We start from the raw sequence: 21,625 nt of genomic DNA on the forward strand, positions 1-21,625 counted from the left end.
TTGCCATCTAAAGCACCAATTCAACTCCTCTAGTTAAGGGATGTTGGTTTGTTGATGCTGAGCAGTGTGCCGTCTGCTCCTTTTTTTTGTTTTTAAAGACTCGGTTTGGACGAATTTATCAGAAACTGCTTGTTTAGCTTCTCATTACGGTCTTTAATATTGTGAGGAATATTAGCATCACTATGCTATTAGTAAATAATAACAACACAGATACAGTAAGCAGCCAAACTTATGTATATGCACACACTTAACCAGCAGCTCGAAGTGAAGAGATATCTCACACACACACGTAGTCATAAGCCGAAGTTGTTACTCACACATACACACGCATATAGCTCAACCAAGCAGGAGATACAACTGTTCTAGAAGACGAAACGTCTAGACTTTAGTAGAAACATGCGGACGAGGCAACAGAGTATAAAAGCAGCGCAAGCTGAGGAACGAGTAATCAGTTTTGATTTATTCAACAGTTTAGCAATTCGAACGTTAGGGGAAGGTGACTAAAAATATGTGAAATCCAAATCCCCAGAATTTGTTACAATATTGAGAACTTCCACTTCTGGGATTTAAGTCTCGCTGTACGGCAGGCATGCTTTCCTTCGGGAGTATTCTACGCCACTTAACCCATCGAGTCATGAAGCTTCCCCCCTTGCTGTCTATCCACAATGTAGCCAATGTTTCACAAAATGCAGGACGAGATCGAAAGAGTCGGGATTGCACATCGCCATAACTGTGGCTTTTCCCATGGTTTAATTATTAAAGGTTACCCATGTAGCCTTAGACCACCCTGTGTTTTTCACATTCCAAACTCCCAAGTCACTCCTAAAAATTAAAAGTGTTATTTCTTTTCAAACTCCTTTCTGAATAATGAACAAAACTTTAAATCAGTACTGAAAGTTTGACATTTCAGAAAAAAATGTTAACTGGATACATTTTTTTAGTTTCGAAAGTTTCTTTTGATAACAATCGTGAACAATTTTATAATTTTGATGTAAATTTTTGGGTAAATTACAAATAAAAACGAAATTTTGTAACAATGTTGAGTACTCGAACTTTATAACTATTTTGCAGATGCCCCAAAACGTGCAAAAAATCCTGGATGATGTGCTGCCCGTATGCTGTAAAAAGGGATCTCCGTTCTTTTTCCATGCAGGCCAGTAGCCAGTGATTGTGGCAATGATCCTAAAGATTTATTTTCTTAAATGATGCATCTCGACCGCCTATCCATCGGTGCCTGTTGCGTAGTTAGCTGCAGCCTAAAGCGACCTCTTGCAGCTGCTGATGATCTTAGACGAAGTGATGGGGGAGTTAAGCGTCATGAGCGCTGCTTGAGTAAGTGCTTGGAAGAAATTTTTTTCGGATGAAAAAAAATTTTTTTGAAAAAAGCTTTTGAAACGCATTTTTCTTCAAATATAGTTACAGGATAAGACCCCATGACTGAAATCCAGGGGGTTAGGGGGCTTAGAATATACTCGCGGTAGGTATGCCTGTCGTAAGAGGCGACAAAAGTCCCAAATTAAAACAAGGGGTTGTATAGCGCAACCCCCTCAAAGGATTGGCAGCGCAATATATAGCTTCTCCAACCCAATTGTCAACCTTACCTACCGGTGGCGAGTCCATGGAACTAGGGAGCGGGATGGCCCAGAAGGTTTAATGTGGTCATATAAATCGTTCCTGAAATAGTCGGGCTAGAACCTTAACGGTGCTTTGTTACCGGAATGTACCGGATCTATCTCCGACAAAGGACCATCAACTTCGATAACACTCCCCAACAACCCCACGAATTCTGCTTGGAAGATACTAGCCGAGTTTGAAAGCGGGCGGACACCGACAGCTAAAATTTATCAGAAGCTTTCAGCTCCTAAACCGCAGTCCATATATCCATCTTAGGATTTATCTATGACGCGTTATGCACACCATCATTTTCCCTCAGTGTCAAATGTGACTAACAGGTTGTTTATTACAGCCACATTCTCTAACAAAGCCCTTACCTAAAGCTTTATCAATTATCATGTCTCAAAAGGAGATTTTTGTCGAATTTGTGCCTTTTTGAAAAAGGGGATTTCTCTACTTCTTCTTCAAAACAAACATGAGTGCGGAGTGTCGCCTTTTTAAAAAAGCTACTTGCGAAACTTCGTGTATTTGAATCATGGGCTCTACCCCAGAAATAATAAAAAAAATTCAAAATTTTATGTGGAAATATTTAATACATTTAAATTAAAAAAAAAATTATTGCGTTTATTTTTTGGAATGAATACAAACAAAAAGATTAAAAATGTGGGTACATAGACAATTTTTAGACTTTTTAAACGTCATTTGGCTCTCAACGGCATTGTGGGTAAAACAAGTGTGTTAACTTCTGCATAGACGTCAAAATTACAAATAGAATGGATCACCTGATTTTTAATTGACTATCGCTGTCTGAATTTGAATCTGTGTCTCATTCTGTATCTGTGAGATAAACATAAATATGTGTGTGCAGTTGAGAAATTTGAAATTAGCCGTGTTTTTTTTACACCTATATACGTCTATGTTTGCGCTTAAAGAAATGCTTATCCTCACTTACATAATGCTTATGAGACCCATCTAGCGGCAACTTGCTACAGAACATGTTGTACCGAAAAGCGAATACACAAACCTCCGTTGGCCATACTATATATCCTATAGATGAATCGGTTGCGGTGAATAGTGGACACACGCCATATGTTGAGGTGAAACATAGACACATATTTCAATTGCATCAGAGTATAATGCGAATTGAAATTTAGATCAATAATGTTTAACGCTTAGCAGTCCATATAAAGTTTAAGTGTAAACGTACATATGTAGATGTAAAAAAAACACAGCTATTGTTTCATTACAAAAGAAGTTCAATTATGTAAGAAACGGTCACAAATCACACACACAAGATTGCGCATTGCGCATGTAAACAAAATATCAGCTGTTTTTATGGGCAATTTTTACGTCATTTTCCTTTAGCCCTTGTTTTTCTCTCTTTCTTTCATTCGCTCAAGCAGTCAAGTGTGGCGTAGATGTGCAGAACGAAGCAACGCATCGTGAATGCGCTATCTTCTGTTTGTGATATGTGAGAAACGGTTGTACCTTGTCGTACCTTGTATAGGCGTTTTTATTAGAGCTGGATTCGATTAAATTTTTTCTGTTCGATTCTAGAAAAAAAAAATTAAATCGAACCAAAACAAAGATATGCCCCTATTACCGTTTACAACTCAACTTAGTTGCAAAAATTGTATTTTACTCTAAAATAGGATTCCCAGGAGTAGTGGTTAGTATCAATGGGACTCACGTTCGCATAATTTCACCTATTTTGGCTGCATCCGAACTGCGGCCAGCCTCGTCCAACTTCGGAATGTCTCTCCATAAAGTCAAAAAATTATTCAATGTAATCCTTCGTTTAAACGTTGTTTTTTCTATAAATGTGTACAAAATTTTTTATTATTGTTTGATTAAAATAGGTTTAACCACCGGTTTTCAATTTTTGTTTTTATTCGGTAACGTTTTATGAGACCGTGCACCATCTAACTCCTATCAAAGGTGGTATCAAAAGACGTATTTCGATCTCCGTTTTTAGGATTCGAAAGCGGAAATTGAAAAGTTTTAATTCTGTCGGAAAATGTTTGCAAAAACCCACAATTTGTAAAAATAACCCTGGGTGGATCGAACGCCTTTCTGCATTAGTGTGTACAAAAAATCGGGCAAAATACAACAACCACATGAAAATTTGAACCGAAATGATATGACAGAAATTAAATTTTTAATTTTTGTTTTCGGATTCTAAAATCGGAGGTCGAAACGTGTCTTTTGATACCAACTTTGAAAATTTTTGTTAAAAATTAGGTGGTGAATCGTCTTGTAAAACGTTACCTTTTTTTAAAACAACTGCAAAATTGTATGAGACAACTGCTAGTAATCAGTTGTAAGATTTTGACATCTTTGACAACTACACCAACACAAGGTTGTAAACGGTAATGCCACAAAAAGTTGTTAGACCAGACAACTCAACCGACATTTTTTTTTGACAGGTTGAGTTGTAATCTGTAATACCAAATTGCAAAATTTCAACCCAACCAAAGTTGAGTTTTAAACGGTAATAGGGGCATTAATTTAAATTTTGCTTATCCTTGTAACAGTGTAATTGCTTACGTACTTAACCATTTACACGATTTTTCCCGACAAATAAAGCTGGACATTTCCTCTGCTTTTTCGTTGCCTACCGACAAAATTGGAAGCATCAAGGAATGCCACATAGGTCTTCACTTGATCCTATCATCGGAGTGAGATAATTAGTATAGTCTTTACCGAAATGCCATACTTGTTGCGTTTTTTTTGAATCTTTTATTTCAAAATGTAAGGAAAGCAACCTTGGGAATATTAACCAATACACTTTCTTCTTTAATACTTATTATTACAATATGTATAATGTTCTCGCTTCGTTTACGGAATTAGAATCGATCTATGTTCAGCGTCATATAAAAAGGAAATATTTATTACATACGTAAGGTAACATGTTCTCAGTATACGTTTTGCAGCTTTTTAATCAATGAGGCATTGTGAATCGAACTAAGTGTGATATCTTCTGCATAGACGTCAAAATTTCAAAGTGATTGGAACCCCTGATTTGTAATTGACTATCGCTGTTTCATTCTGTATCTCTTTCTATCACCCGCTGAAGATAGCCGGCGCTATGCGCCGCCATATTGAACACCCTGTCAGAACGCTAAAAAGTAGCCATATTGAACATCCTGTGAGGCAGTTGACAGATAAGATATCACACTTAGGCCCGCATTATGTATGTAACAGTGAATGTTTGTGTCGCATTCACTCTATGAGATGGGTTTGGTCAAAGGCTGAGGTAAGCTCAAGTCAATCCAGAGTTGGATGGAGGTCCCACTTCCCCCACCTAAATAAATACACAGTAAATTAGTGTTTTGATTTCGAACACACACGCGGCTCTCAGGCAGTGTTGTCACTTCTAAAATCTATTTAGTGGTAGATTTTCAAAAAAAAAGGGTAGTAGATCTCCTAAAAATAGTGGTAGAATTTTTAAAAACATTAAAACCAATTTTTTTCAAATTCAACGAGTAAAACGAACATAACAACTTCAAGTGCATTAACAACATACATATAAAAATCTGTATGAAGACTATGTGTATACTGTATAGGCTTTAGACCTTATCAAATAAAAAAATATAATTAAATAATAGTGGGACTCTCTTCTAGTTTTTAATTCTGAAGTTAGTAGTCGGTAGATTTTGGGCGTTTTTTAATAAACTATTTGGATAAGTATCAAAGAACTTGTCTTAAAAGTTTGAAAATTTGTTTACTACAAAAGCCTTAACAGCTGAAATCGATAATCAAATGCGAACTACCGACCAAGAACTTTAACAAACCATGTGTGAATACGACTAAAGTTAATTTACAGTCTCCAAATATTCCATTTTTCATAACATATAGTTCAAACATATAATAATACTACTAAGAAACCTTAAAATAACAAATTACTTCAATGGTATCCAAAGAATACCAGTAGCCCGAATTTAATGAAATAGACTTGTGCTTTAAAACAATTTCTTTTTTAAATCTTACAACTTACATCCGTGACATCGAAGGCATCCATCGGATACTGCAATCGAAGTCTGAGTGGAATATCGCTCGTATCTCGGCTGCCAGTTCGAGAACGCCCTATCTGAGAATGTTTTTCAAAAACACCATATGTTTTTCTTTTGAAAACAACCTATCTCAGAACTTGATTGAAGAACGCCCGAAATGTTTTTCATAAACGTCCCAGCTTATGTCACAAATTTATTAAATGTAAGCTGAGATAGAGCGTTTTTGAAACAAGTTCTGAAATAGGGCGTTATTCCAAAATTTTCTGGGATAGGGCGTTTGCGAAACGGCGGCAGGGATACGGCGATATTCCACTCAGCAGTCGAAAAATCAGATTATTACAAAGTTTTTGGCACGAATTTCCCATCAATAAAGTTAAATTTTACATAAAATTGTACAAGTTCTTTCGTAAGTGTTATAAAAATCACACATTTCTTTGGTGAAAATTTGAAAAACTTATACAGAGTGTGCTTTACGTTTAATTTTCAACATACCTAAAAACCTTAATTTTAGGTCATTGTGAGCAAATTAAAGAACATAGTCAAATAAATGCAGGCAAATAAAAAAGTGGTAGACTTTTTGGTAGGAGTGGTAGATCCGGAGTTTAACTTAAATAGTGGTAGATCTACCACTATAGTGGTAGAGTGACAACACTGCTCTCAGGCTAAAATATCCACAACCTTGAATCCAGGAGAGAGAGAGAGATGTTCCCTAGGTAGTGTCGTTGAGAATATATTATAATCCAAGGACGACGGCTCTCCGCAGAGAGAGAGTACTAGCTAGCGGTGGCTCAGATGGTGAAGACGGCGGTGGCTCTCGCCAAGGAGTGATAACGGCGGTAGTTAGGATCACGCCCGAAGAGAGAGTACTGGATGACGGTGGCTCTCACCAAATAGCTATGACAACGGGTGGCTAGACTCCGGGATGGGATGTCCGAGGATCGGGAAGGCAATGATGATGGTACCTAAGGCGAAGTGTCGATTAGTGGGACTAACTACAATATATTGGCCCGGATATTCGGCTAGGGTAATAGTGGAGTTTGTCCCCCCGCAGGCGTTGGGACGTGTTCCCCTCTTACCTGAGCCGTATATCCGTGCATTACCCTTCCTCTGAGTAATAGGGGGAGTGAGCCCCGTCTTACTCAGAGGAGATGATGACAAAATATTAGGGTTGCCCAATAGGCCGTAAGGGGAAGTACCATCGGCAGGACCGACCTTGTAACTTTACCCCCCGTCGACCAAAGGGAGTCCCTGGAATATGTGTTAGGGTTGCCCAATAGGCCGGGGGGAAGTACCATCGGCAGAACTGACCTTGTAACTTTACCCCTCGTCGACCCAAAGGGAGTCCCTAGGATATATTTATATTGGCTCTGACAGTCTTCCACGGTAGTGGGGGAATCCGCCACGCCACTGGCATTGGGACGGGTTTCCTTTCTACCCGAGAAAGCTGCTCGTGCATTACCTTTCCAGTGAGTAATAAGGGGTGTAAATCCCGTCTTACCGGAAATGTGGGTAAACCGACAGGGCGTCCGATAGGCAGGGAGGCGTACCATCGGTGGAACCGACCTTGTAAAGCCCCCATTACTGATACTTAGCATAGACTTGACTTGACTTGGCGTAAACTTGGCCACGATTATACTCCACTTGGCGCATACAACCTGGCATCATAATCAGCGTTGAAATTTATTTTTAAATAAATGTCAATTTGTATGTCAAAATGTCAAAATTAAATGGAAACAAACAAATGGCATATCAAAATGTAAACGTCACTTAGAACTTACATGAAAATCAAAATTCAACAGACTTCTAAGTCAAGTTAAGTGTTGCTAAGTTTTTAGTAATCAGTAACATGCAATGTTCATTTAACAGAACTCTAAGTGACAGTTCTCAAGCCAAGTCAAGTCTATGCTAAGTATCAGTAATGGGCCCTTAACGCACCCTCCTAACCCAAAGGGCACCCCTTGTCGACCGCCAATGGCGGCCGGCACGCACTTCATTTACCTACGGCGAAGCGTGCCTGGTGTATTCCGACAAATCATTTTATTCATATGCAACTATGAACACATTGGGAATTATGCTCGCATTGTCGCGCACAGCGCGCACGAATGAAAATTCCCAAGCATTGTGCGTTCGCTGGCTTGCCTTGTGCTTGCGCGATGGTTGTTGGGCCAGTATGTATATATATGTATGTCGGTACATACAATACCAGGGGTGGGCAGTAAATGGAAAATATAATGTTAGGGGTGGGCGCTAAATGGGAAATAGATATTGTGGCATAGCATTTGCTACGTTACAACTCACATTCACCCAGAATTCGTATTTTATAACTTCTTACGTATTCGCGTTTGTCGTCTTACGTAGTCACTAAGTATTCACTGAGACTGTCAAACCCAATACGTAGACAGTATAGCTACTTATTACTTTTGCTATTTCGGAAAACTTTGCAGCATTGTGAATGAGAACTAAGTGTGATATCTTTTAAATAGACGTCAAAATTCGAAAGTGATTGAATCACCTGATTTGTATTTGACTATCGCTGTCCCATTCTGTCTCTCTTTCTATCACCCGCTGAAGATAGGCGCCGCCATATTGAACACCCTGTCAAAACGCTAAAAAGTAGCCATATTGAACATCCTGTCACTTCGGTTTGTAACGTCGTCGCGTTAAGTTCGATTTTCCCCACAACTCAACCGCATGTTATTCATGCGATTTAGGATAAGATGGCGGATAGTGTGGGATAGATTGATTAAAATCTTTCAAAAGTCTTAATAATTGTGCGATTGTCGGTTGTGCAAAAATATATTAGTTGCTATCGGGCAAAATCAATTTAACATTACAATTTTAACAAAAACATTCGGCATAGAAGTGTAATTAAAAATTACAAGAAATAAAAGCTTATACGTAAAACGTTCGTTTTACACATATATATAACTGTTGTGAAATCTAAATGCAAGTAACGGATCATGTAACGGGACAGAGATTGCCTCATGTAATTTTCAAAAATACATATAAAATCCCTGAGGACAAATAACGGGATAGAAAAAATCTGTACATTTTAATGTACAGTCATGTACGCATGACCAGACAAAAATGAATATAAATTCATTAAACGATGAAAATTAATTTAAAAAAAATAAAACTATCTGACCGATCCTTCACCAAAATCGAGGCAGTTTGAATGTCGGATGATATTCAAGTACACATGACGAGAGAAAAAAAAAAAAGAACATAAATTCATTAAAAGATGAAAATTCTTTAAAAAAAAAAAATTAAATTATGCAAATATTAGTAAATAAGCATAACATAACAACTGTAATAAGCGCATTACAATACCTTGTCTAACCTAGTTTCAACTTCACAATTAAACAAATTTCTACACCTTACATATAAATTGTGATGCAAAAAAGCATAAAATAATAACTATAATAAGCGCATTGAAGTGTAAATATTAGTAAATAAGCATAGCATAACAATTATAACAATACCTTGTCTAACCTGTTTTCAACTTTACAATCAAACAAATTTCTACGATTGGAGCTACAACGTTACAATTAAAAAATTAATAATACTCATAAAGAAAACAAGTCACCACTGGAAATTACCCAAAAAGTTGAATTATTTAACAAATAACATGACACAAGATGACTATTTTAATATTATTAAAATGGGAGGATGCCTGAAGCCTCTGGCTTGGGCGTGATGGGGGTATCACTTGCTGGATGGGAGTGAAATTATGATACATACATACATAAAAATATAATTCACGATGAATTGCAAATTTTGAAAAAGCACATGGCAACAAGCCATATATTTAGCAATTACAAGGAGAAAATTTGTGCTACGGGTTTTTACTTTGCGACATATGTTAGCTGCTTATGCACGTCTAAATGTTGCATGTATATAACCCTTATACAAATTAAAAGTCCTCTTGCCATTTATTGGAATTGGAACATTCAATTCCTAAAACTGGAAAAAAAAAGAACATCCTGTCAGGCATTTGACAGATAAGATATCACACTTAGTTATCAATCACAATGCTTTGCAGTGCAATTTTTTCGGAATAACATCGTTTCAACGAGCTGGCAATATTGCAGCGAAGCAGCTGACACCTTGTTTATTTTTCAATATGCTCTCTTATATTGAGCTGTTTTTCATAACTATAGTTTATATATAGTTTTAAATATGGAAAATTCCGTGGAAATTCGAGGCCTTTCGAGTGTGTGTACTTAAACTGGCCACGAGTAGCAAATAAGCGGTGGAATTTTGTATGTTTCTTTATCTTCTTCCCAAGAACTGCCGGCAAGCGATTTGTTGATTTGTTGCGGCCTTGCACTACAGCTGCAATTTTGGTATCATGCATCCCTAGGCACAGCCTCGGTGCAGTTTTAAACGCTAAACTGTTTGTAACGTTAACCTGTTCTTTCTCATAATATAAAAGCCGAAATTTTTTACGAAAAACAAAATTTCTGGTAAACGTCCAGAACAGGGGTCGACTGCTAATCCGCGTCCAAAAATATAGAGTGAGGTGTCAAAAGACGCGTATTGACCTCGACAACAATAATCCGAAGGCGGAAAATAAAATGTTTATCTCTGTCCGTAGATATTTGCAGTTGAAGTTGGCAATTTTCATGTGGTTGTTGTAATGTTGTGTACTGAAAAAAATTTTGTGTACAAAGGGATTTTGCACGCATTTAATTTTGATCCCACCCCATGGGTGGACCGTCCAGAGTAAGTTTTTATAAGCGCGTCCGAAGACCGCCAACTCAGAAAGGTAGATGCCACCCCCGGTTTCGGAGCGACCCGGGGCCATGTTTCGATTTTTAGTTAATAACTTTTGAACGAGTTAATATTTTTATTTTCGTTTGACACCTCTCACGATATTTTTGGACGCGTATTATCAGTCGACCTCTATTCTAGAGTATTACCATTATCATATTATTATAAAATTCGCTCAATGTTCTTTCAAGTTGTATGTCGGGGTTAATTCTGGATACGTAGAGTTTACCCTGTTACAGTACCCAGATCGAAGTTTAGCTAGAGAGGCGCGAATTTCTCTAGGAAGAGTGAGTTCCTCCTCTGCTAGTTCTGGGAATTTTTCTTTGAGTACTAGATTTGCCGGGCAATACCTGGCATAGAGGTCCGACGCCTGTTTGTGGATATCACTGAGGAGCTGTTGTGCTTTTTGCTTCATACGGGTGTGTTCTCAGGAGCCGTATTTCCCCATAATGCTTACGGATATGACGCTTTAAGTCCCTGGGCGGTATAGACTCATCAATCAGATGTCTGTTGGGATGCCCAGGTTTCTAGGTATTCAACAGGAGCTGTTTGGTTAGCATTTCATTTCTCTTCCTAATGGGGAGTACTCTCGCCTCATTATGTAAATGGTGTTCTGGGGCTATGGGGACGCGTAGCGTACACTCGACCGGTCAATTGCTTTGTAAGTGGCAATGAGTGTTTGTCTTTACCCAAAGTGCTGCCGGAAAGAGAATTGAGCATTTTATTACGGCTCTGGATTGTAGGGATAATTGCGGTTGCATGCTCACCAAAATGTAGATCCTGATCGAACGTCTCACCTAAGATTTTTGGGTGTAAGACAGTCGGCAGCGTGATAACATCGACGTGGATGTTCAATATGGTCGACATTTGGCGCATCGATGTTGTAATAAGGAGATGGTTGTTTATTTTATTACCTAGCTCATCGATGGGTGACCCGAAACCTGTAGTCATTGGCGTAGGATAGAATGGTAACTCTGGTGGCGAAAGGAGCTTCGATATGTAGAAGTTAAACAGAACCCCTTGTTTAATTGGTACCCCTTGTTTAATTCTTCTGGGCTTAGGTGTTGCGTTCCCCAATTGTACCGATGTTTGCCGATGAGACAGATAACGTGCGATACACCTTTGAGGCTTAATTTACTACGTTGTTCGGGAATCAGCAGAATCACTGATTTACAAGAAAATTAAAAAAAAAGTAGCACGGAGGTATAATTAGATATTATAGTTATTAAAAAATCCACAATAAAATTATAATTTTTATTTTTCTATTACTCAGAATTAGTTTTTGACATAAATCCAAGAAAATAAGGATCGTGACGAAAGACAGTGACAAAACTGTAGTATAACTTTTGGTTATAATCAGCGACTCATAGGATTTTTTTTTTTTTTTTTTTTTGTTGACTCGTAGAAGTTAGGTTAAAAACTTTTCCTTGGTGAAAGTGTATGGGATTCCGGGAATACCCATAGCATTTTCATGACGAATCATGCATCCTTTTTTATAAAAATCCACACAAAAAAAATCCGGCCATTTATTTTATAAGGCCGAAAATAAAAGTTATATCCGGACTTCTATTTCTTAAGAACAGGATAAAAGTGAAACCCCATAACTAAGATACGGTGCGTCCAAATGAGACGAATTTCTTACCAATCCATTCTCGTAAATATCTGGACTTGAAACCTGTACGGACACTACAATTTTTCCTACTAACACTAGAATCTTGTTATCAAAAACCATAACCAATTGCTGTTGTTGTTGCAGCGATAAAGAAACTCCCCGAAGGTTTCGGGGAGTGTTATCGACGTTGATGGTCCATTACCGGATATATATCCGGTATGTTTCGGTAACAAGCACCATTAGGGTACAAGTTCGACCATCTCGGAAATGATTTAATATGACCACATTGAACCACCAATAATTTTTCCTGAAGAACTTTTATTACAAAGGAATAACAGTTTGGGTCCCTGGCTATAATTTTTATAGGTTTCGCTTTTTTTGTATTCCTGTAAAATTTAACGAAATATGCATCCACATTGAATGAAGCTCTAAAAATAACCTTTATCGGCTGTCTATGGAAAATTTCTATCTTTTTTCACGAAGTGTTAAGATTCTTCAATTTTTACTCAAAAATGATAAAAAACGATAATAAAAAAGCGAAGTGAATGAAGCAAACGCGACCCAGAAGCAAGTGAATATTTTGACAGCAAAAATGAGTGTTCGTGACACTTTGCGCCGCTATATAATACGAAAACTGCAGTCACCGAGAGTCACTGAAGTGAATGAATGGTCTTATATGATACGAATTTGGTTTCACTTGGGTGAAAGTGACTCCTCGCGACGCCGTTAGTTTGATTCCTAATAGCCATCATCGGGTGGCAAAATCCTGAGCCAGATAAATAATTTTGCATGTAAATGCAACAACAACGATTTGAGCCAGATAAATCCAGATAGAAGTCTGGTTCAATTTGTGAGCCAGATAATTTTTTAAGTACTTCTTTTTAGTTTGGCAACGCTGCCTTTAATAAACTTAATTTTTCAAAAATAGATGTCGCTGCTTAGCCTTTCGCCGTATGTTAAATGAAAAACAGCGTGCGAAAATTTCACGACATCTGCTTTCAAGTCTCTCAATGATCGAGAGCATTCCCGTGAGAATTGAGCGTGAGCCGGAGCTGTAAAACCCACTGGATGACTGCAAATGTCAATGAGGTTCTGTATAACTTTCAATTGACAAGATACGGCAATTTGTGTCAGGGTTTGCGTAGTTACAGTTAAAAACTTTATTGAAAATAAAAAGCAATAGGGAATTTAATTGACGGAATTTCATAAAAATTCCCACTTCTGTTTTCTTGTTTGCTGCTGTCTAGGTCATAAAAAGTATTGATTTTATATATTTGTTAAAAGTGTGTTTCTCAATGTTACTCGTGAAGGCAAAACGTGCCGAGGATCCAAGCATTGTGTAAAAGATCTGAATCCGTTATTTTCGACAATCGTACAGGGTTGCATATCTGTGGCAATCATTCTAATCAAAGCACAATCCAGTTGTTTTTTCCGCTCATCTACAGACTGAGACTTCCTTATGTTGTTGTTATTAGGATCAAAAAATGATTTTACAGGAGCTGTTGATGAAGACATTTCCATCAACGTTCGATGTGGCCGCTTCAAGTGATTTAACAAATTGGTTGTATTTCCACCTGTTTTGCATTTTTTTTCCGCACAATTTGCATTTCGCAGAATCGCCCTGCGCTTGACTAAAGTACTTCCAGACAACAGATCTACGAATCTTTGGATTACTTATAAAATTGAATTCCCCTTTAGGGTAACCTCAATTGGCTTACTAGAATCTAAGAATGTGGTATTAATTAGTTTTCATTTCGTACTGAACACAATATCATACCACAAAATAGATAAACACATGTTCTCTATATTGCTTGCCAGAAGTGCGAAGAAATTTCTTTATCTTTCCCCTTTCTCTCGAAGCCACCAACACAATAAAGCTAAATTTATAAAAATAAAAATTACATTTCCTCAAGCGTCCGTAAAGTATATAATGATGAAAACTTCGATGCCTAAAGAATCGAACGATTTAAAAAAAATCGATTCTACATTTCTAAAAAAAGAATCGAATCGAAATCCAGCTCCAGTTTTTATCACGACTAAAAATGTGTCATCGGTAGCATTGTAAATTTTACCAAGTAGCGCAACAAACAGCTGATCGGTGAAAATTCACACATTCACACGCACAGTTCTCGACTCAGTTTCAAAACAAAATTTTAGATTATATAATTCAAATTTTAAAGTGAGATAATCCTTACAAATTTATGTATACAGAATATATATGGCGTTTTTGTTGTTATTAAAACAATAGTTTTATTTATATTAAAGCTTTTATAATTTTTTTTTTTTTAACTTTGAAAAATCTCCGAACACCATACCTTCATTATATGACATTCGACTGCCTAGTCCACTGCCTTCCACTCTATTCGCAACATAACCTCTACTTAAGCTGCCAAACTATATAGTAAACAATGATCGGTAGTTTGTCACCACAACTTATTTCAATATATTCCGAAATGCTGAAAAAATCCTTTTTGCAAACTTGCATCAATCATGGAAGCTTGAGCACTCAACAAATCGACCAAATTTTACAGCCAATTCGGCATTCATGTAAGTATTGTATGAATAACAAACAATGTCCAAATTATCTTTTTGAGTTATGAAATTACATAGATGGTGGAAACGATGAAGAGCATGAACTTAAGAAATTGGTGCAAGAAATCAATAGTGATATCAAAGAGTTTGGCCAGGAATTAAGTTTCGTAAATCATCCGCTAAGCGACACGGAATATCTGGTTTTTGGACTCACATTTGAAACACCTGCATGCCAACTTCAGCATCACTACTCGGAATCAGATCAGATCTATTTTGCAAAATTAATGGAATGCATGGCCAATCAAGAAGACTATGCCATATCATGGGTGGATATGTACAATCTACAAAACTTACCTGCAACTGCCAAGAAGCAATTAACCAAGACGCGTATCCAAAATCTTGTACGAAAGTGGTCTCTCCAGGGCTATTTTTTGGAAATAGAGGATAAAATATATTTTGGTCCTCGTATGATAGTAGAATATGCACGCCACTTAAAAACCTATTACTCCGATCATGTAAAAGACTGTCCACTTTGCAAGAAAGTTGTCTTGTGGGTAAGAAATGGGTAATAGTCTAGTTGAGGGGTCGACTGCTAATACGCTACCAAAAATATCGAGAGAGGAGTCAAAAGACGCGTATTAACCTCGAGAACAATAATCTGAAGGCGGAAAAGAAAAATTTTATCTCTGTCCGGAGATATTTGCAGTTGAAGTTGGCGATTTCCATGTGGTTGTTGTTGTGTTTGTACCCACCAAAAAAATTGTGCATCACCGTGGCGGTAGCCACGGTTAAACCACACACCCGGACGTGGCATGGCGTAGCCCAGGGTTATTTTTTATAAGCGCGGCCGAAGGCCGCCAACGCCGAAAGGTGTTCTGCGCAAAAATACTATGGATCCGACCCCCGGTTTCGGAGGTACCCGCGGGTCTTTTTTCGGTTTTTCGTTAATATCTTTTGAACGCGTTAATATTTTTATTTTCCGCCTTCGGATTATTAATACTGATGTCAAGACGCGTCTTTTGACACCTCTCTCGATATTTTTGGTAGCGTATTAGCAGTCGACCCCTCAACTAGACTATTACCAAGAAATGTTTCATATCGCACGCACAGATTTGATAAGTGATCAACTTTAAATAAAAAACGGTCAAAGTAATAAACTTGATATAAATCGGATGGTATCAAGGCAAATAATGCTGTAGTTGCATAACATTAAAAACCTACAATTTGGAGTTGACTTTACATCTAAGCGTGCGATATATGTTATCATTCTTTTCATAGTTATATGGCCAAATCCACCAAACCTTTGACTTTTTGGCAAACAAATTTTTTTGTTTGCAAACACATGAAAAATCTTTATCCAGATGTCTTGAATTTAAGTGTTTTTTACCCGAGTCTCTTGATTGAAGATAACAGCGTGTTAGATTTATCAGCGGACGGTAAGAAACATTGGACTTATTTTATGATTGAACCAAAGAAGTACAAATTAAAGGGCAAAGAAAAAGGGGCATCTCATTGGAATCTTAAATGAAAGTTATATGGGTACGCTTCAAAAAACGCGAGTACTCCATAAATAGGTAAGGAATACTTCTTTGGGAGTATAGGAGTGTTCCAAAACTAATCTGTATTCATACAAAAAATGTGCTTCAATTAACATTGCGATGTCCTAGAAGAGCTGGTGATCCCACTCTCGTTTGTTTGTGAGTATTCCATAGAGTACATACGTGAGAGTACTTTCACTGTAGTACTCCATAGAGCACCCACAGAGGATCATATGCCAAAGTACTAAAGAGGAATTATGTTGGAAAGAATTATCGGAGTGAATTTAATTTAAAATGAAAGTAAATGAAGAGGGGCAATACAACTTTTGATATTTTATACTACGAATATTCTTATGTTATTTAGCATTTGCGTGAATAAAGAAACTAATATTTCTCTATACTAAAGTATGTATACATAAAACCAGTGCCCTGTTGCATTTTATCAGAGTTGCCATAGCAAAATTTTATCATCAGCTATTTGTATGCAATATTTTACTTTTGGCAACTCTGTTCGATCTTCATCGTGTTGTGATCACGGTCGTTAAAAAACGAGCAATGATCGGCTGATGGTGGCATTGTGAATGATGACTAAGTGTGTAATCTTATCTGTCAACTGTCTGACAGGCTGTTCAATATGGCTACTTTTCAGCGTTTTGACAGACTGCTCAATATGGCGGCGCTTATCTTCAGCGGGTGATAGAAAGAGAGACAGAATGAGACAGCGATAGTCAAATACAAATCAGGTGATCCAATCACTTTGGAATTTTGACGTTTATGCAGAAGATATCACACTTAGTCATCATTCACAATGGAAGGTGGTCCGCAAACGCAGTGCAAAGGAGTATTGTTAGAGTACTCAGACATGAAGAAAATGGAACACGTAATCCAACAATTTTTGCAGGGTAGTACAATTTTTATTGAACTTCTCTTTTGCGGATAAGCTTTTTTTATATTCCCTTAGTTTCTTATTTTTTTTTATACTACATTTAAAAATATTGGGTCTACCCCTCTATAAGGGCACTGACATGACTTTAGCGCCACTACGTTTCACTGTTTTTCTTGTCAAAATAGCGATTGAAGTCCGCCTTGAGAGGGTTGCGCTTCAAAACCCCGTTAACCAATTTGGTATCTTAGTCGCTTCTTACGACAGGCATACAGACAATCACCTGGGGAATACAAATTGGGTACCTTTCCAGAAATTCCATTAAATTAGAAGGTATGGGGAGGGATGGCCTACGAGGTTCAATATGGTCATATCAAATCGTTCCCGATATGGTCGGGCTTGTACCTTAATGGCGCTTGTTAGTGAAATGTACGGAATCTATATAATCGCTCAAATTTCAATCAGTTTCAATTAAAAACCTGTAATTTCAGACTTGTATTGCCTCAATTAAGCGATGCCTCACAAAAGCTAACTGGAAATTAAATTTTATATATTATTACGGCTGTTTAGGTCTAAATCCTAAAAACAATTCATTATTAAAAGTCATTACTTAATAGTATTGTATATGCTGTCGGAATGCCAAGTGATTCCGATTAGCATATTTACTAGCATGACAAACGGTCGAGTATGGTAGCCGCTCTTTTAAAGGAGGTTGGAAAGGACGGTTTTCAAACCCTCCATTGCTCCCAGCATAAGGTAACAAAATTTGGAACATATATTTTTCAGTTGTATTGGTATTTGAAGTTGCCGGAATGTATTAGTCCCCGATGAACGCAGCAAAACACGTATTGGGATGTTGAAAGGAACGTGTTTCCAGACCTGTTAAATTTGAATTAGCATTAGTAATCATTGTAATGTTTCTGCTACATTACATTAGTAATGTTTCTGCTACTAACATTGTTTTTTCATTTGCCAAGAAACAACACAGTTAAGGGATGTCAATTCGACTTGGGAGCAAGATGGCTGCAATTGTCAAAAATTTTGTCAGTCGAGCAAACCTCTTGTGATTGAATCATGGGGAAAATATATTTTCGGCAAAATATAATTTTGATGAGGGTCTGGTAGGATATGTCGAGACACGAAATTTCGAAAAATGTTTTTTGCTTCTGCATTAACGATATACAGTTAATTTCACAAAGGCCCTGACCAACAGACTTCGAAACTGCGCTTTTGACAGATTTTGGTATGATATACATATTAAATAAAATACACCCCTCGTAAAAATGTTATAAGAGTTGAGCCAATAACAACGGAGTTATGCCACTTATAAAGCCGTTTCTGTATTTAGCCATTGTAAATCAGTCTTAAGTATAAAACGGCGGCCGCCGTGGTGTGATGGTAGCGTGCTCCGCCTACCACACCGAAGACCCTGGGTTCACGCCCCGGGTAAAGCAACATTAAAATTTTAGAAACAAGTTTTTTCAATTAGCAGAACATTTTTCTAACCGGGGTCGCCCCTCGGCAGTGTTTGGCAAGCACTCTGAGTATATTTCTGCAATGAAAAGTGAAAACTCATCTGCCTTGCAGATGCCGTTCGGAGTCTGCATAAAACAAGTAGGTCCCGTCCCGCCAATTTATAGGAAAAATTAAAAGGAGCACGACGCAAATTGGAAGAGAAGCTCGGCCTTAAATTTCTTCGGAGGTTATCGCGCCTTATTTTATTTATTTTATTTTAACAGTAGCACGACGCAAATTGGAAGAGAAGCTCGGCCTTAAATCTCTTCGGAGGTTATCGTGCCTTTAATTTATTTATTTTATTTTAACAGTAGCTTGCTGATTAAAAAGGAGCGCCTGCTTCTGCAGGGTGCGTGGTTCGAGATCAATATACTAAAAGGTTGGAAACGACATGTTTTCAAGCTTCTCTTTGTTGTTTTCCTTGTTTGGGATATTTTATTCTCCTTAGTATTTAGCGCATAGTGTTTTGTTGTAACTTGAAAAATGTGAGGTGCGAATCTGATGTTTAGGTTAATATTATTGTTTATTTTTATTATTTTCTTGATATTATTAATTGTGCTGTCGGAAAGGATTTGTGCTTCTGTAAAATTTTAAATTTGTTGATTAAGGACTTAGTTAAGGAACTAAGCTAACGATTAATGCTTTAAGGTTGTTATATAACTGACTGTTGGGTATGACGGAGGTGGCATGTGGCATGTGGCATGCTGGCAAGCCCCTGCTAGCTGTTGTTGTTGTTGTAGCAATGTTTCGCCCCACCTAATAGCTGCGACCGATCACAAATTTTCATCAATATCCTCTAACGGCAGTCCAAGGAAACTTGCTGTTTTGACAGGGGTGGACCATAATGAAAGGGGTGTTAGAGGCGTTGGTTCCATATTACAATTAAAGAGATGGTTGGTGTCATGTGGGGACACATTGCACGCGGGGCATACATTTTGTATGTCGGGGTTGATTCTGGATAGGTAAGAGTTTAACCTGTTACAGTATCCAGAACGAAGTTGAGCTAGAGTGACTCGCGTTTCCCTGGGGAGTATGCGTTCCTCTTCCACAAGTTTTGGGTACTGTTCTTTGAGTACTGGATTCACCGGGCAATTCCTGGCATAAAGGTCCGACGCCTGTTTGTGGAGTTCACCAAGGACCTGCTTGTGTTTTTTTGCTTCATACGGCTGAGTTCTCAGGTGCCATATTTCCTCAAAATGCTTACGGAGATTATTCCTTAAGTCCCTAGGCGATGTTGGCTCATCAATCATATGTCTGTTGGGATGCCCTGGTTTCTGGGTATTCAACAGGAACTGTTTGGTTAGCATCTCATTTCTCTCCCTGATGGGGAGTATTCTCGCCTTATTATGTAGATGGTGTTCTGGGGACATAAGAAGACAGCCCGCGGCGGTTATGAGGGCAGTATTTTGGCAGGCCTGTAGCTTCTTCCAGTGGGTAATTTTTAGGCTTGGCGACCATATAAGGGACGCGTAGCATGCAATCGGCTGGCCAATTGCTTTGTATGTGGTAATGAGCGTTTCTTTGTCTTTTCCCCAAGTACTGCCAGCAAGGGATTTGAGGATTTTATTACGGCTCTGGATTTTCGGTACAATTGCGGCTGCGTGCTCACCAAAATATAGATCCTGATCAAACGTCACTCCCAAGATTTTGGGGTGTAGGACAGTCGGTAGCGTAGTGCCATCGACGTGGATGTTCAAAATGGTCAACATTTGGGACGTCTATGTTGTAAATAAGGTCGCGGAGGATTTAGTCGGTGATAATGCCAGGTTTCGCGAGGCGAAAAAACTGGAGAGATCAGGGATTTTGATATGTAAAAATTTAACAAAAGTGGGGATAGGACACCACCCTGTGGCACCCCTTGTAAAATTCTTCTTGGCTTTGATGTTTCGTTTCTGAATTGCACCGATGCCTGCCGACCACCCAGATAATTTGCGGTCTACCTTTTAAGACATGGGGGAAGGGTAGACTCTTCCAAGTCTTGCAGTAACGTGCCATGGTTGACCGTATCAAAAGCTTTTGATAGGTCTAGCGCTACGAGTACTGTTCTATGGTGGGGCTTCTGATTTAAACCACAGTTTATCTGGGTGCTAATGGCATTTAGCGCGGTGGTGGTGCTATGGAGTTTTCTAAAGCCATGCTGATGACAGGCTAGCTGTAAATTTGTTTTGAAGTAGGGGAGCAAAATGGCTTCAGGCGTCTTGGCTACTGGCGATAGGAGAGATATCGGGCGATATGACTCTCCTATGTTAGCTGCTTTCCCATCGGCATGGTTATGCCGTATGGGCCCACTGCTGTGGATGGTTTAGCATGACCGATGGCATCCTCAACCTCTTTGGCGGTGATGGTAATTGGTGACGCGCTGAACTTATGTTTACGTGCGTGTCTGTTGGCCCTCCGTCTATTTTTGTCGACCGTAGAATGCATTATGTATTGTCGGCAGAAAGCGCTCGCGCATTTTTTCGCATCCGACAGCACTTTGTCGCCAAAGGCGATGGAAACTTTGTCATTGTGCCTAGACGGATTCGATAGGGACTTTACGGTGGACCAATGTTTACCTACACCGGCAGAGAGGTTACAACCGCTTAGGTGCTCCTCCCATTTCACCCGCTTGTGTTCATCCACAAGCAATTTGATGCGTGGGTTTATATCCCTTATTTGGGGGTCGCCGGGATCGAGCTGTCTTATAAGGTCACGTTCTCTCGCTAAACTTGCGGCCTCTGCCGGGAAGTGGGGCCGAATTTCGAACGAAATAAGTATAGGCAGGTGGTCGGATGCCAATGTTACCATCGGCTCCAGTTGACGCAGTTTACGAGCCCTGCGCCCACGATTGATTTTCCTGGCGAGCTGTGACAGCTTCCTACCATACGAGTGGGGGCGTCTCCGTTTATTGTGCAGAACGTCATTTCTTCTATTCGATCCGCCAACATCTCACCCCTACTGTCCGCCCGCAAGTTTAAATGCCATAGATCGTGATGGGCATTAAAGTCGCCTAAGATAATGCGATTATTGCCTGTGAGTAAGGCGCTGATATTAGGGCGGTATCCACTGGGGCAACAGGTGGCATAAGGGATGTAGATGTTGATGATTTCTAGGTTTGCATCGCCTGACCGCACAGACAAGCTTTGACGTTGTAAGACACTGTCCC

At 38.6% G+C, this 21,625-nt stretch overlaps 1 protein-coding gene across 2 annotated transcripts in view; it reads left to right on the plus strand.

Annotated features, from left to right (window-relative positions):
* The first annotated feature begins 14,401 nt into the window (after nucleotides 1–14,401).
* Nucleotides 14,402–21,625, plus strand: part of Nse1 (Non-SMC element 1) — a 29,394-nt gene continuing 22,170 nt past the window's right edge. For both annotated transcript variants that reach the window (XM_067763531.1, XM_067763530.1), the window contains exons 1-2: nucleotides 14,402–14,559; nucleotides 14,623–15,098. In XM_067763531.1, coding sequence (XP_067619632.1) covers nucleotides 14,421–14,559; nucleotides 14,623–15,098 — 615 coding nt within the window. In that variant the 5' untranslated portion in view covers nucleotides 14,402–14,420. The remainder of the gene's footprint in view (nucleotides 14,560–14,622; nucleotides 15,099–21,625) is intronic.

This window comes from Eurosta solidaginis, chromosome 1, assembly GCF_040869045.1.
Source record: "Eurosta solidaginis isolate ZX-2024a chromosome 1, ASM4086904v1, whole genome shotgun sequence".
NCBI lineage: Eukaryota > Metazoa > Arthropoda > Insecta > Diptera > Tephritidae > Eurosta > Eurosta solidaginis.